Source organism: Trachemys scripta, chromosome 2 (genome assembly GCF_013100865.1).
Source record: "Trachemys scripta elegans isolate TJP31775 chromosome 2, CAS_Tse_1.0, whole genome shotgun sequence".
NCBI classification, from domain to species: Eukaryota; Metazoa; Chordata; order Testudines; family Emydidae; genus Trachemys; species Trachemys scripta.
In genome coordinates, this window is record NC_048299.1 from 155,307,074 (window position 1) to 155,320,999 (window position 13,926).

Consider the following 13,926-nt stretch of genomic DNA (forward strand, 5'->3'; position numbering starts at 1 on the left):
ATGGGGAGGGGTCAGGCCTTGGGGAGGGGGCTGGGGGTGGCAGTGCGAGCAGTCGGGGTATGGGGAGGGACTGTGGGAGCAGGAGGAGGGGGTGGGGCATGGGATGGGAGTTGGGGGGGATGGAAGGGAGCTGGGAGGAGTGGGATGGGGAAGGGAGGGGTCAGGCCCTGGGGGAGCAGGAGGAGGGGGCGGGGTCAGCAGTCGGCCACGCCTGCGCCCCGGTGCCGCGCGCGGGGCGGAAGGGGCGTGGCCCGCCGGCTGGTTCCGGGTCGGGGGGCCGGCGGGCGCGCGGGCAGCCCCAGTCGCCATGTCCGAGAGCTGCCGCCAGGGCCACACGCCGAGCCGGGCCATCCCCGCCAAGCGCCTCAGCCTGCCCGACGGGGCCCCGCTGCCGCCCGGCGACTACAGCACCACGCCGGGGGGCACGGTGTTCGGGACCACGCCGGGCGGTGAGCGGGCCGGGCCGGGGGGGGCTGCCGGGGTGTCTCTAGTCGCTGTCCCGGCGGGGCGGCGCCCCGAGGTGCCCTGACACTGCTGCGTCCCCCGGGAAACCCGCGAGCGGCGGGTCCCTGTTCTCGTGCCCACACGCCCCGTGTTCCCCAGGAGCTGCTGCTCCGCGCGAGGGCGGGAAGGGCATTTCTCCTCATTGCAACTGCACCGCCCCCATGGGCAGCCTCTGGGTCATTTGCAGTTAGGGTGACCAGACAGCGAGTGTGAAAAATCGGGACTGTCCCCATAAAATCAGGATATCTGGTCACCCTATTTGCAATGGCTGGGGAATAATCTGGCGAACTCCGAAGTCTGCGCTAACGTTGCCGTTTCAGAGTTCATATTTATCTAAAAAAGACTGGGAGTTCAAAAGACTCACACTGTGCAGTAGCCTTCAGCTGTATTGTTATTTCAGCCTGTAACTACAGTATGTACAACTGCCTCCAAGCACCGCCTGGAACACTGTACAATTGTTTTGCTGATTTGGCTTTTAAAGGACCTGTCAATTTCAAATCTAGTCAATTTTAGCAGTAGTATGTCTACACACTTGACTCTATCTTGATAAATGTGTCTCAGTTTAGGCTAGCCTGAGAGTGTGACTGCACTGGGAAATACCATATGTTGCAAATGAGTTGCAAGTAGTTCCAGCTACTGCAACTGAGAGTCCCTGCCAGTCTGTAGTTTTGCAATCACTTTTCTGTCATTTAAAAAAGGCTTTCTCCCCTGCTGCTGTATGAAAGATCCACATAAACAGCAGAACAGTGAAATTGGCTATATTGCAAGTGCTGTCAAATGCACAACGTAAATAAATAGATGGGAGGATTTTTTTCATTAATTTTACATGCTAGTGACCTTAGAAGTTGCATGTAATGGTAGTGGTTTTAACAAAAATCAGACAGAAGCCTGAAGCTTAAATTGGTATCTCTCTTTTTTTTTTTTAACCCAACAATTGGGCTAGCCTAAGAACATTTGGTCAATGAAACTGAAGGTCTTAGTGTCTTTTGTACTAGGCATCTGTTTTGTTCTCTGAGAGCACAAGCAATAGAAATTCTTGAGCCTTAGGTGCCTCTTGCAACAATTGTGCGTATAGGAGCAACTGATTATTTCTCAATATATGTTTGTATGCTGTGATAAGTTACAGTTGTCACTCACACATGTTTCATTCCATTGATGGAGGATCATGAATGAGATGTAAAGAGTGTAGTAGAGGCAAAAAAAACCCGAACAAATTCTTAAATGAAAACACTGTTTTGACTAGAAGAAGTAGTTAAATACTCAGAAAAGGCTGAAAGATAATCAGTCCAGAATTAATAGGATGGATGTTTAAAAAAAATAGCTAAGGGATGGGGAAATTTTTCAAAATATCTAGTCACTAGTATCATCCTTTATTTTCAAGAATTCTATTTAATTTCTCAGTGATCTGGATAATCCAGATAATTAATATTTTAATGTGTGCCTGTTTTATGGATTGAAAAATGTAGGGTGAGTTAAAAAGCTCCATGTAATAATGCACTTTGGTTCTGCTTGTTATCTGATTAACATGCATTTTATTGCTGCTGGGTAGTTACCATATGTTTATGTTCTCATGCCTGCTCCCCTGTAATTATTAACAATGGAGTTTTAATCTCACTTTTCCAAGACTAGTGTCAATAGTCTAAAGTAAAATTCCTTCAAACCTCACTTTAAATGTACTGATCTGTAGACCAGCTTGAATGAAGAAATTACTAATAGTTCTTAATATAGTATAGTCTCACTGATCTTCCATGTGCTGATCCATATACCCAATAATTATGAAAAGACCATTGCACTTCACTGTTCAGTAGCAGAGACAGTTCTCAATTGCAGTCTTGTGTTACATAAATACTTGTTCCTTTGGAAGGTTTAATTGAAAACCTTTAATAAAATGTTACCATTCCTTTACAGGTGTACTGTGAAGTATTGTAAACAATACATCAAGTTGCACTATTCAGAATAAAGGAGCATATTTAATTTGCCATGGAACACCCATGACTAATTTTACAGAGCCAAATGTTCTTCACTTTAATCTCCCAAGTAGTTCCATTGATTTCAGTGGAACTGTGTACATGTGAGGCAAACAGGATTTAGTGCCAAAATCAGAAATCCCCAGTAATTGTTCTGGCCATTGGTGCAAATTATCACAATTCAGCTCTGTTGGTATCAGAGGCCTGGTCTACACCTAAAACTTAGGTTGACCTAGCAGTGACAACTGAGGGACATAGTTAGGCCAACCTATGCACTGGTGTAGACACTGCTAGGTTGAAGGAAGAATTCTTCCATCAACCTAGCTACCCCTTTTGAGGGGGTGTATTTACTACAGTGACAGAAAAACCCCTTCTGTCTCTTTAGCAAGTGTCTGCACTCCAGCAACATAGCTGTGCTATAGTTCTGTACTGCTTGTAGGACAGACATACTGTAGTCTGGTGCTGAGGAAGTTTGGAAGGGCATATATGTTCCCTGTGGCTTCTGGAGAGTATTACTCTAAGATTTAAAATTGGTTTGACTATTTATGGTCTGCCTGATTCTGATAAGTTCCAAGCAAACTCAGTACATGTTTTCTTTCTTTACCTTGGGTGAAAATGAATGAATTGGAAAAATCCCGATATGAACCTCAGGGAGTCGTGTTGAGTCATCATGGAATGATACTGGAATGTGATTTCTCAGAAAACCATATGAGAGCTCGACCATTTTGTGTTCCTGAAATAGTCACTTTTCTCATGTCAATACTATTACAGAATGAGTGGGCTTTTAGTTTTTGAATGATTTATTTAAGGCCACTGATTAGGAAACACTTCACAGCTCCCAACTTCTGCAGGCTCTGTGGCAATAGGCTAAACTCCGTTCTGCAGAAAGAAAGGGCAATAATTTGCCTTTTCAGTCATTGGACATGTGCAAGTTAGCTCTCCTTTACTACTTGACCTCCAGTTCTGGCTTTAGGATGTCTCCACTGCATAGAGTCTAAGAAAGATGAGCTCTTCCTTGACTAAAGTGTCCTGAGGTGACCCTGGGAGAGCTGCAACCCTGAGATGCACCGCCGGTGTCCCTCACGTACACTGTTGGAAGTGGAGTTCCCTTTAACTTGCTGTTTTCGGTGGCATCAGGAAAACGCCCTCCAGTCATCCAGAGGACTTAGTGAGTCCCCAGAATGTACTTAGTGAATGGAAATGTTCCTTCTGGGAGAACATCTGAGCACTTCTTTGGGCCCTCAGGAAAGCCAGGATCCTCCATTGGCAGGAACATGTGGGCAGAGATGTTCACATTGGGCTGGAGTAATTCCTGGGTCTGTAAAATTCAGCTGCTGAAGTAGGCTTAAAACCCTTGAACTGTGGTTCACTGTGGGTCCAAGCTTAGCCTTGGTGCCACCAAAATGAGCTCAGGATTCAGATGCACCATCTCAGAATTGTTACCTGATCCTTCTGTGCTCCAAGAACCCCAACAGAACGGGATCACAGAGCAGGGGAAAGGATCCACTACCCTGTGGCAGCACAGGAGATGAAAAGTTTTCATTTGCAGCAGTCAGGAACAAAAAAATAAATAAAATTAAATCAGAGCTCAGCACCAAGAAGTGAACATGGGAGGGGTGTGGGGGAGAACCAGTCATGACCTTTAAACTTATGGAGCCTGTTCTTTATAATATTCCACTCAGGGCTTATCCTGGATCCTTGTCTGACCCTCCAAGGCACATGGATATTGTCCTTCTCTAATAAATTCCACATGAGTTAATTGCTTGGGAGCCTTCACCAACTCAGCTTTAGGCACTCAGTTCCTTGATGTAAACACACATCATGTAGAATGTTATTGTCCGAGGTTGAAAGGAGCAATGGACAGTGGGTGGTTTTGAGTGTAACACTGTGAACGCTGGCAGAGGGATTTGCCAGTGAGAAGAACGTTTCTACAGTTTTTTATGGGGAGTCTGTAGTGCTCTGGGTTGGGAAGGCTTCTCTGTGCTGTGTATGCTTCCAGCTCAATATACCCCCACCTAGGGTGACCAGATGTCCCATTTTTAAAGGGACAGTCCTTTTTTTTGGGACTTTTTCTTATATAGGTGCCTATTTCCCCCCACCCTCTGTCCCGTTTTGTCACAGTTGCTATCTGGTCACCCTATCCACACCATACCATACAGTTTTTTGGCTGGGGGGGATGCTGGTTACCTTATCCATCTTGACCAGAAGGCAGTTGAGAGAATGAAGTATGCTTGGCCATGCAGTTAGAATGAGGAATAGCCCCTAAAATAAACCAAAGGCAGCAGCTGAAATCATGCATGGCTTTTTAATGAGTTCAGCAGCTGGGGCGCTGCAGCAGGTTGTCACTGTAAGGGCCTGAGCCTGCATTCCTTGTTCCCCCGACATTCCCCCAGGAGTCAGTGGGAGCCTGGGGCGCACAGGGAATGTGAGGTTGGGCCCAGGACCATACAGTTAACTGGTTAGAGCTATTAAACTTTTGAAGATGACAACTGCTGAGCCAGAAACTTGTTAGCACTTTCTAGGATTTAGTAACTTGTGCATCACTTCCAAGAGTTATAGCAGTGTCCTTAAGAAGGAAACTGGTGGGTCAGGAGCCAAATTCTGGAAAAAAACTCTCTTAATTAGGAGTCTGTAGTGCACTAGTCTAAGTTTGCTAGGGTTTCAAGGAGCTTTCTTTGTTCCTCTTGTCTCCCACAATCTTTGATCAAAGTATCACAGCTATTACTGGTACACTTCATACTTCTAATAAACTTAGTTTTGATGGGAACATTAACAACAAGGACCAGATGCCCCTCCTCCAACTACAGGGATATGCTCAGATACTACCTCTTGGATGCTAGTACAAAACCCTCATAGAGAGGAAGACCAACCAGAAGCTTATAGAAGAGAGCAACTTCTGCTATTCAGAACCCCCTGTGCATGGCTGGGGCTCTATTGGAAATGAGGGGCAAACCCATGAATCAGCTGTCCTGGAACAGGGAGTAAAGCTTGCTTTGCAGAAGCTGATGCAGGTTGTTTCACCAAATGGTTCTTATAATAGTGTGAATTGAAACTGAGATTTTTTTAACTGATCAGATTTGCATGTTTCTCCTGGTGGAAGGGGCCTTTATGAACCTTGAGCATCCATCCATCCCCTTGTGTTGACAACTGTTGTAACAAGTCAGAGCAGGGTATACAGGTTATTTAGTTTCATAAGTAATAGCTCAAGGCATGTGCCTCTGCGCGAATGAATGTAAACCAGGAATGTGCAGTTCTTGCAAGCCTGTTATGAAATGTACTCCTAATACCTAGTATGCTAACTGCAGTTCTAGGAACCCTGTCCTTATTTTGTAAGTCTTCCAGCTACCAAAGGCTATAACTGCAGGCTAGGGTTGTTTCTTTACCCAAATCCTGATTAACTGCACTTGTACTGAAGCATAGATCTGAACTGGAGACATTGCTAGTTTAATTCTACTTTGATCTGTAGAAACTAGTCACAATTATTTTCAATTTTGAAAAGGTTCCAATGTCTTGGAAAATCATTAGCATAATTTCCTCGACATTTAATATCTAGTTACATGACTTTACAGCCATGCTATGGAATATACGAGTGTGCCTAGCATTCCAGGAGAGATGTTATCTCTGATTTCTTCTTGTCCACATGCATACTGTCAGCTGAGAACATGGGGGGCGAGAGGGAGGGAGGGGATTCCTTTGTCCTGTTTGGTTGGATGGGGCTAATGTATTAAATGTCCAATCCTGAAATGAGATGTTGCAGCCCTCTCCTTGGCATGCTCTTTTGAATTCTTTCTATATTATGGATGTTGTATCTCTGGAGGGATCTTTTGACTCTGGTTTGATATTTTTCCAACATCAGATGCCTTGGTAGGGGAATGGGCTGCTCAGCCTACTCAGTGTTCCTTTTAAATCCCTGCCCTCACTTAACTCTGCCCTCACCGCAAGGTTTGCTTTCTGCCCTTTAATAAAGATGTAATTTTATTCTTCTCTAATAAACCAGCAACAATAGGCTGGGGTCCCATTCACCACTAAAATAAACAGCAAGTAAACTGGAAGTCATTCTTTGATTTTAGTTATGTGATCCTAATAAATGTAAACTAAGTTTTCTGAGCTGGACAGCCAGCCCAGACCACATAAAGGCAATACCTCCATGCAGAAAACTCTGCTGTAATAACACTAAAAATCTGACTTTAAAAAGAGAGCCAATTTCCACTACAAATTTCCTGATCTATCTGCTTAAACGTGTGGTCTTTCAGAATTGTAGGTAATCTCAGAAAAGCGTGTGAAATTTATATACTGCCACCATAAGGAAGATGGGATGAGACTATCAGAAGCAGTTTAAATCTTAATTTGACTGATTTTTTCCTAGTTTTGCAGGAGCCTAAATATTATTTTCATGTAGACTTTGTAACTAGGTGTTCACTGGGCTGCAGTGTGTCCTAGTAGGTTGAGCACTGCATTCTGTTCCCAGCTCTGCTACTGGCCTCTTTGTGGCTCAATTTTATGTAAGTTAGGGTTATTGATATTTGCTTTCCTTGTAAAGCACTTTGAGATATGCTAAAAGCTGACAGTATTTCACATTTTTTTCCTCTAGGTACAAGAATTATTTATGACCGGAAGTTTTTGATGGAATGCCGCAATTCCCCAGTTGCCAAAACCTCACCTTGTGACCTTCCAGACATTCCAGGTGTTACCAGTCCAAACGTGGAGGAGTTGAAGATTGAAAACAACCATGTCCACAATTACGAGGAGAAGGTGGGCGTAGGTGAGTGGCACCCTCTGGCAAAGCCTGAAAATAACTTGCATGCTTCATCTTTTTTCCTTGGAAAATACACAAGAGCACACCCGGGCTGGAGCCAGAATATTGTTATAACAGCTAGGGAGGAATTGATGCTGTGTGTGGATTGTGGATTCAGGCTTAATCAAGGTATCTCTGGGGTTAGACTTTTGCTACTGTGCTTCTTCCTTACACCAGAATGGTATGGGGATCAAAGGGGAATTGAGGTTGTGGCCCGTACAGTCCTTGATCTCTCTGCAGAGATGTCTAGTCTCAAGGACCAATTACTGTAAATTGCACTGTCAGTTTTGTGATGTGGGCATGTGTCCACTGAAAACTAAGTAGGTTGACCTGCCTCTGGAGATTTCCATTACTTGCAGCTGAAGAAGTGAGGTTCTTACCCACGAAAGCTTATGCTCCCAATACTTCTGTTAGTCTTAAAGGTGCCACAGGACCCTCTGTTGCTTTTGAAGTAGGTTGAGTTTCCTAACTTAGCTCACACGGACCACTGAGCAAGATTTGGCTGGTAACTTTTGGTCACTGTCTCACTCCCTGGCTTCAGCTATCAAAATTGATCAGCCTACAAGTCAAAATAAGATTTGTTCCTCTTTTGGCTCAGTTTGGTACCTGAAAAGTTTCTTCTGCATCCCTGGCAATAAGGAGTGTAACAGAGCTGACCATTTATGTAGCTTGCAGTGTTGTAGCTGTGTTGGTCCCAGGATGTTAGATTCAGGGTGGGTGAGGTGATATCTTTTATGGGTCAGCTGAGTAGTCGGGTCCTGGCTTACACTGGCGTCCTATCAACAGCAGCAGCTACAATAGCAATCATGCATGCAACAGTAAATGCATCATGCTGTGCTGACTAAAAATTACATTTGCCTCTTGTTGCAAACAGAACCCCACATTCGTGGTCAAACATGTCATAGGGAAAAGGTAAAAAATACTTCTGTTGCTGTGGATTTTTTTGAGTAGTGTTCCAAATGATGGGCAGATTTCTCTTCTCAGATCCCCCCCGATGCATCATGTCTCTGAGGCTCTGCGCGCTCAGCATTGGCAGAGTGCCTGCTGGCAGAGTAGATGTTCTTTGTATAGAAGGAGAGCAGAACATCACCAAAGAGGAATGGTTTTCCCCCTAACACCAGAGCAAGCTGCCATCTCTCACAACAGTTCTCCAGGAAAACTCAATTCCTGTACATAGCAGGCTGAGAGTTTCCCCAATCTCCACTACCACATCCAAACTTCTATGCTCTTATGAGGCTGCTGGTCTCTGAGCGTCACATCCATGTAGTGTTTGATATTTAACATAGGACTTCATCAAGTACTCACCTGCATTTTTGTCGTTTCTTTTCAACAGGTGAGGAAGCTCAATTTGACATGGACATCTAAAGTATGTGCCCTGAGAGTGTTTATCCGGTGAAGAATGGGACCTCAGCGTGAGGGCTCCCACCGGCCAGGCTTTTAGAATAGCCGTGCTTTTCTGAGTGATTTGCTCTTTCCTACGAAGGGCAGTCCATTCGCTTTGACTGAGAGCAGAACACATCCTGTTACGTGAGGACTGGAAGTAACTGATTCATATGGGTGTAAATCCATGAGTATGGCCCCTGCTGGCGATGGGCAACAGTGAGAGGAGGAAAGCTCTCTATGATTTTTTGTTTCATGTTTCTATGCCTTTGTTAATTGGTGTATATCAGTACTGTAAAGGTGACTGAAATGTAATATCAGGGGAGAAATAAAATCATTTGGGGTCTCCAGGTTTGGGGATTAATGCCGTAATGTGGGTATTTGGTCTTTGCTGATTAGAGCAAGCAAACTGCTGCCTATTACTGTGCCGGAAAGGTATATTAGGGCAATCCCACAAACTAGATTGAGGCCAGTGTCTTTCATACAAGGGCCTGGGCATAAGTGCTCCAAAAAGAGACACTGGGCAGCACCCACCGATGTGCCTTAGAGTGCAGGTGGTGGAGTCCCCCCTTGGTATGCTGGAGGATGGGCCTGGCTGGGGCCACCAGAATCAGAGATCGGGACTACGATCAGAAGGGCTTGACCAGTGCATGGGGCTGCCCACCGTGGGTGTCCCCTGTCTTGTGCTTCGGGAGGTGAGGGCAACCTGGTCTCCTGCTTCTCTTGCTTTCCTTGAGCCAGTCCTGTGGGAGGGTGCTCCCACCCCTCCCCTTCCATAATGTGTCATTGGGCCTCTGCCCCCAGAGCCTCCCCGGCCACCCCCAACACACCACCTCAGCCTACTGAATGATGTCCAGCCGGTCTGGTTCCAAACTGCATCCACAGCACATCTCTACACACTCGTGCCCCATAGCATCCACTTCCTTGCCCTTGTGTCCCACATTGTGTGGCAGGACCTGTTGCTGCATGGGAGGGTGAGGAATTCCAGCGGGCCAGACTATATTTTGGGCCCACCAGGGATATTGGTGGCTCCTCCATGGAACCATGAGCACAGGTGTGTATGTGGCGTGGTTCACCATTTCCCCTGACACTTGTCCCTTCTGCAGTGAGAGGGAGACCCTAGCATACATCCATGTAGTGCATCAGGTTACAGCCCCTCCCGAACCTTTTCCTGAGGTTCTGGCTGCACTTTTCCCCACACCTGCTGATTTATGGACACCCCATCCAGTGCCCCACCCTGTCGCAGGACAACCTTGTCAGTCTCCTCCTGGCACATGCCAAGGCAGCTATCTATCATTCCGGGAGGGGCGGGTGCTCATTTCCAGTCCTGTCTCCGGGCAGTGTCCACTGACTCCTTAGATGCCTCTGAGGAGCGGTAGGCATTGCTGAGGGGTCTCTGCACAGTATCCTCTGGAGCCCTCATTTTTAACCTGGGACCTCACTCCTGTTCCTGTTTTCTCCTTCCTTGTCTCATGTAAGCAATTGTGCCCTGGGCTTAGTGGTTCGTCCCTGTTAATGGGGAGGGAAGGCCCTTAGGTTTGGGGGGGCCTAGACCCGCCTGCTCCAGTCCAGCAAATAGCACACACATAATCCCCATTACAAAACATCTAGAATGCTCCAAAGTCCAGCTAGGCTTTTAAGACTGAGGGCTCACTTTAATGCTTCCCAGGACTACTAGAAATCCACAACAGCCCAATGTCTAGTCACTTGCAAGAGATTGAAACATGTCTTCCAAGCATGCTTCCAGAACGTGTTCTCAAGCCCTGTGTCTATAGAGGCTCTGTAGCCAGCTCCTCGGGTGGTTCATCCTTTCACAAGCACCCCAAAAAACCCCTCACCCATACAATCACCTCCCCTCCTCCCTCAAAAGAGGGTTTAATAGCTTTCTTCTATTGCAGGGCCAGCCTCAGCAAGCCCACAGGTGGAAGCTCTCTCTAGCCAATCTAGTCTTAAAAGGAGACACCTACAGCCACGTCTGCCTAAGAGGAGCAGTTCAGCTGCACTCAGCTCCCAGACTGGAGCCTGTAGCAAATCTCCTACCTGCAGTAGAAAGGACCCCCCCCCCCATACCTGTCTCCAGCTATACCTAGCATCTCCTTCCAGGTAGGTAAGTCTGAGCCCTCCAGTTCAAGTGTATTGATTAGGGACCCCCTGCCATCCCTGTTCCCCCAAACCCACTAAACACTTTCATCATATAAATGAGGACCACTTAGCCTAGTTCCCTCTCAAGTGTCTCTTCTCTCTGACCTATGTTAAAATTCTTGCTTAGAGCTTGTCTTTCACCAGATCACTTTGGTACAGGGCACCAGGCCCAATCCAGCATTTCTGTACTGGCAAAGCTCCTGATTGAAATCAATACTTTTGCTGGAGTCAAGACAACTGGATCAGAGCAATGCTTGGTAGCAGGTTGCAGACAGCACTCTAGTGTCTTGCTAGCTAGATACTGTCTTTAAATTCAGAGTTTCCTTTATAATTTTCTGCTCTTATTGGGCAGGGATTATTTACAGCTTGATGATAAATACCAGCTTTGACCAGATGTTTAGTTTTCAATGCTATTGAAGGTACAATAGGCTGCTGGTGTTGTCTGACTGGGTGCTCCAGGGAGGGAGTGAACACAGTGTAAAGCATTGGGATGTGGATTGGAAGTGGGGCTTTCCACAAGACTTATCTGGGGAGAAGGCAGATCATGTGTCTTCATCTGCTTTTTACTGTTGAAAAGTCTGCTAATGAATTACAAAGGACACATCACATTAAATTACTCTATTACTCTGAGAATTACAAAGGAAACAAAGACAAAAGAAATGACACCGATCAAACTGCATCGAAGATAAGGTTTTAAATGAAACACTTGCAATCTGACAGGAACGGGTATTCAGAGTTGTTGCTTTCAGCACTCATTCCATCCCTATCTTGACACTAGTGCTTAGCGTGTGTGTAGGGTTTTACTGTGATCTGTATCTAAGGAGCTTTTCCTATCGTTAGCAGAATGTGTACAATAGAGCAATAGAACTTACTGCCTCTCTTTGTTAATTGGCAAATCCATATGCACATCACTTGGTTGAGTTTTCTTTCTTCGTTAAAGCGCTGGTAGCTATGCACAAGAGGTGATCGTATTCACATTTTCCAAAAGGAGTGCGATCTTCTGGTCACTGATATAACCAGCAGAGGACGGGGGGTAACAGTTTAGGTGCTTTGTGTCTGTGCTGAGATAGCTTTTCTAGAGCAGTATACAGACTGGGCATTAAAGATATCAGCACAAATATCTGAGCCATCAGAGCAGAATTTAACATTTCAACTAGCCAATGGAAATGACGGATGTTGTAGAGAGAAACCAGAGGGATAAGCAGCACATGACATGGACTATTTGCTCTAAATAAACACCCATAAAAGTATCTTTCAGGCCTGCTCCATGCAATTTCTCAACCAATGTAACTATTTTGGTAAGGGTGGGGTGATTTTTTTTTTTTAATTGAAATAGTTATACTGGTATAACCTGAAGGGGACACAGTTCTATCAGTAAAACGGTGTCTTAGAGCAGTATAGAGTTTTTCCTTTCCCAAAACTATACTGGTCTAAAACTGCATCCACACAAGGGGAGGCTGTATTCTTTTAACTGCACTAGTATAGCTAAAGCAATACAACTTCTGTGTGTAGACAAGCCTGTATTGTGCATTCATTATCTTGGGAGGCCAGTCAAGTTTGGCTCTGCAGAGAACTGGATAACCTGAGTTTCCATAGACCAGGACACTCAGGTCACATTTTAAAAACAGGGTTTTTTCAAAACAGCTGAGGAACCACTGGCAGACAAATGACAAGGAGAGTCATTTACAGACCAACTGTTACATGTGTGAAACTTCAGGGTTTTGCATAGACTGCAGGATAAGCAGATTTTTCTCTATTAGGGAGCATGCTGTGATGTTTATCCAGCATCAGGTTACAATAAGGTGTATAGTTATTAAGGATTTCACGCAACCTAAGTGTATGTAACCTGAATGATCAAAAGCAGCTCTGTTGTATGACTTCTGTAACCAGTTTTCCTACATGATGTTCCTTCCCCTTTCCAAAGGCTGACAATAGATCTGTTACAGGAAATGAGTTGCACAATTTATAGGACAGCCTGCAATAAGCTGCTACAAAAATAAAAAGGCATGTCCAACTGATTTGGCTCTGGAAAGATAGTCTCATTTTTTGTGGGAGTTTATCTCTGCCCATGGGATTCTTTAATAAAGCTCAACTAGGAAGGGACATTTGACACTAGGTGTTTGTTTTGGTGCAAAAGTGGCTGGACATTTATTCCCATTAAAATCTTTATGCGCTCCCAGTTGGACTTTTCAGATGAGCACTGCCTCTTGCTAGAAATAATCACGGTAAATTAACTTTCACTGATTCTATTTCCCACATCATCTAAAATAGCCACATTGAACATATAGCAAATACTTCCAAATATCATTAATCCTTTCTGCAGTTACGCATAGGCAGATATGTCATTTATGAGTGTAGGTCAAAGATTTTCAAAAGTGGCTAGTGACTTTGGGTGCCTAATTTTAGACATCTTAACAGCCCCTACATTTTAGAAAGCACTGAGCTCGCCTGCGATCCAAACTTTTTAAGGTTCTCACGTTGGGCATCCAGAATTACTGTTCACTTTTGAAAATCTTGGTCATAAGAGTTCACATATCAAATGAGGGAAGTATTATGGCCTGTTATACAGGAGCTCAGAGTAAATGATCACCATGGTCCCTCCAGGCTTTATAATCTATGAATCAGACACTTGGCCCCAGAGCCACAAAGGTATTTAGGCTCTCAACTTCCACTGAAATAAACAAATGAAAGTTAGACCCTTAAATACCTTTGTGGATCTGGGCCTTGGCCCTTGGTTCATCAAAGCCAGTGTAGCCTCCACGGGTGATTCATACTTGATGGTTCAAAGAAAGGCAAAGTATCACCATGAAGCACCTAGTCAAGTGTGAAATGCTCTAGGTGGGAAGCAGAATTCCTTCCTGACTCCTAGAGTGATCAACCCTGAAGCCTGAGATTTGATTACCTATATATTTTCCCTATCCTAAATTGCTTAGGAATTGTGTTTTGCAAGCTCTAAAGAGCTTGGTCATATCCAAAACATGCACAGAAAACTACAACCGATCAAATAAATCACTGAATAATTTTTTGGTAGATTCCACAATATCTTTCAAATAAGCTAGCTGATGTTTATTATTATCCCCCATCCAGTTATAAAGCTGAGCTGATAATTTGACAAATACAATAGTACCCTGATTTTAT

The 13,926-nt window shown here is 44.8% G+C and overlaps 1 protein-coding gene across 1 annotated transcript; it reads left to right on the forward strand.

Moving 5' to 3' along the window:
• The first annotated feature begins 252 nt into the window (after positions 1–252).
• EIF4EBP1 (eukaryotic translation initiation factor 4E binding protein 1) lies at positions 253–9,018 on the forward strand. The gene is made up of 3 exons (XM_034761966.1): positions 253–449; positions 7,063–7,233; positions 8,600–9,018. The coding sequence occupies exons 1-3, from the start codon at positions 308–310 to the stop codon at positions 8,629–8,631; spliced, it is 345 nt and encodes a 114-aa protein (XP_034617857.1). The 5' UTR covers positions 253–307; the 3' UTR covers positions 8,632–9,018.
• Positions 9,019–13,926: the final 4,908 nt, after the last annotated feature.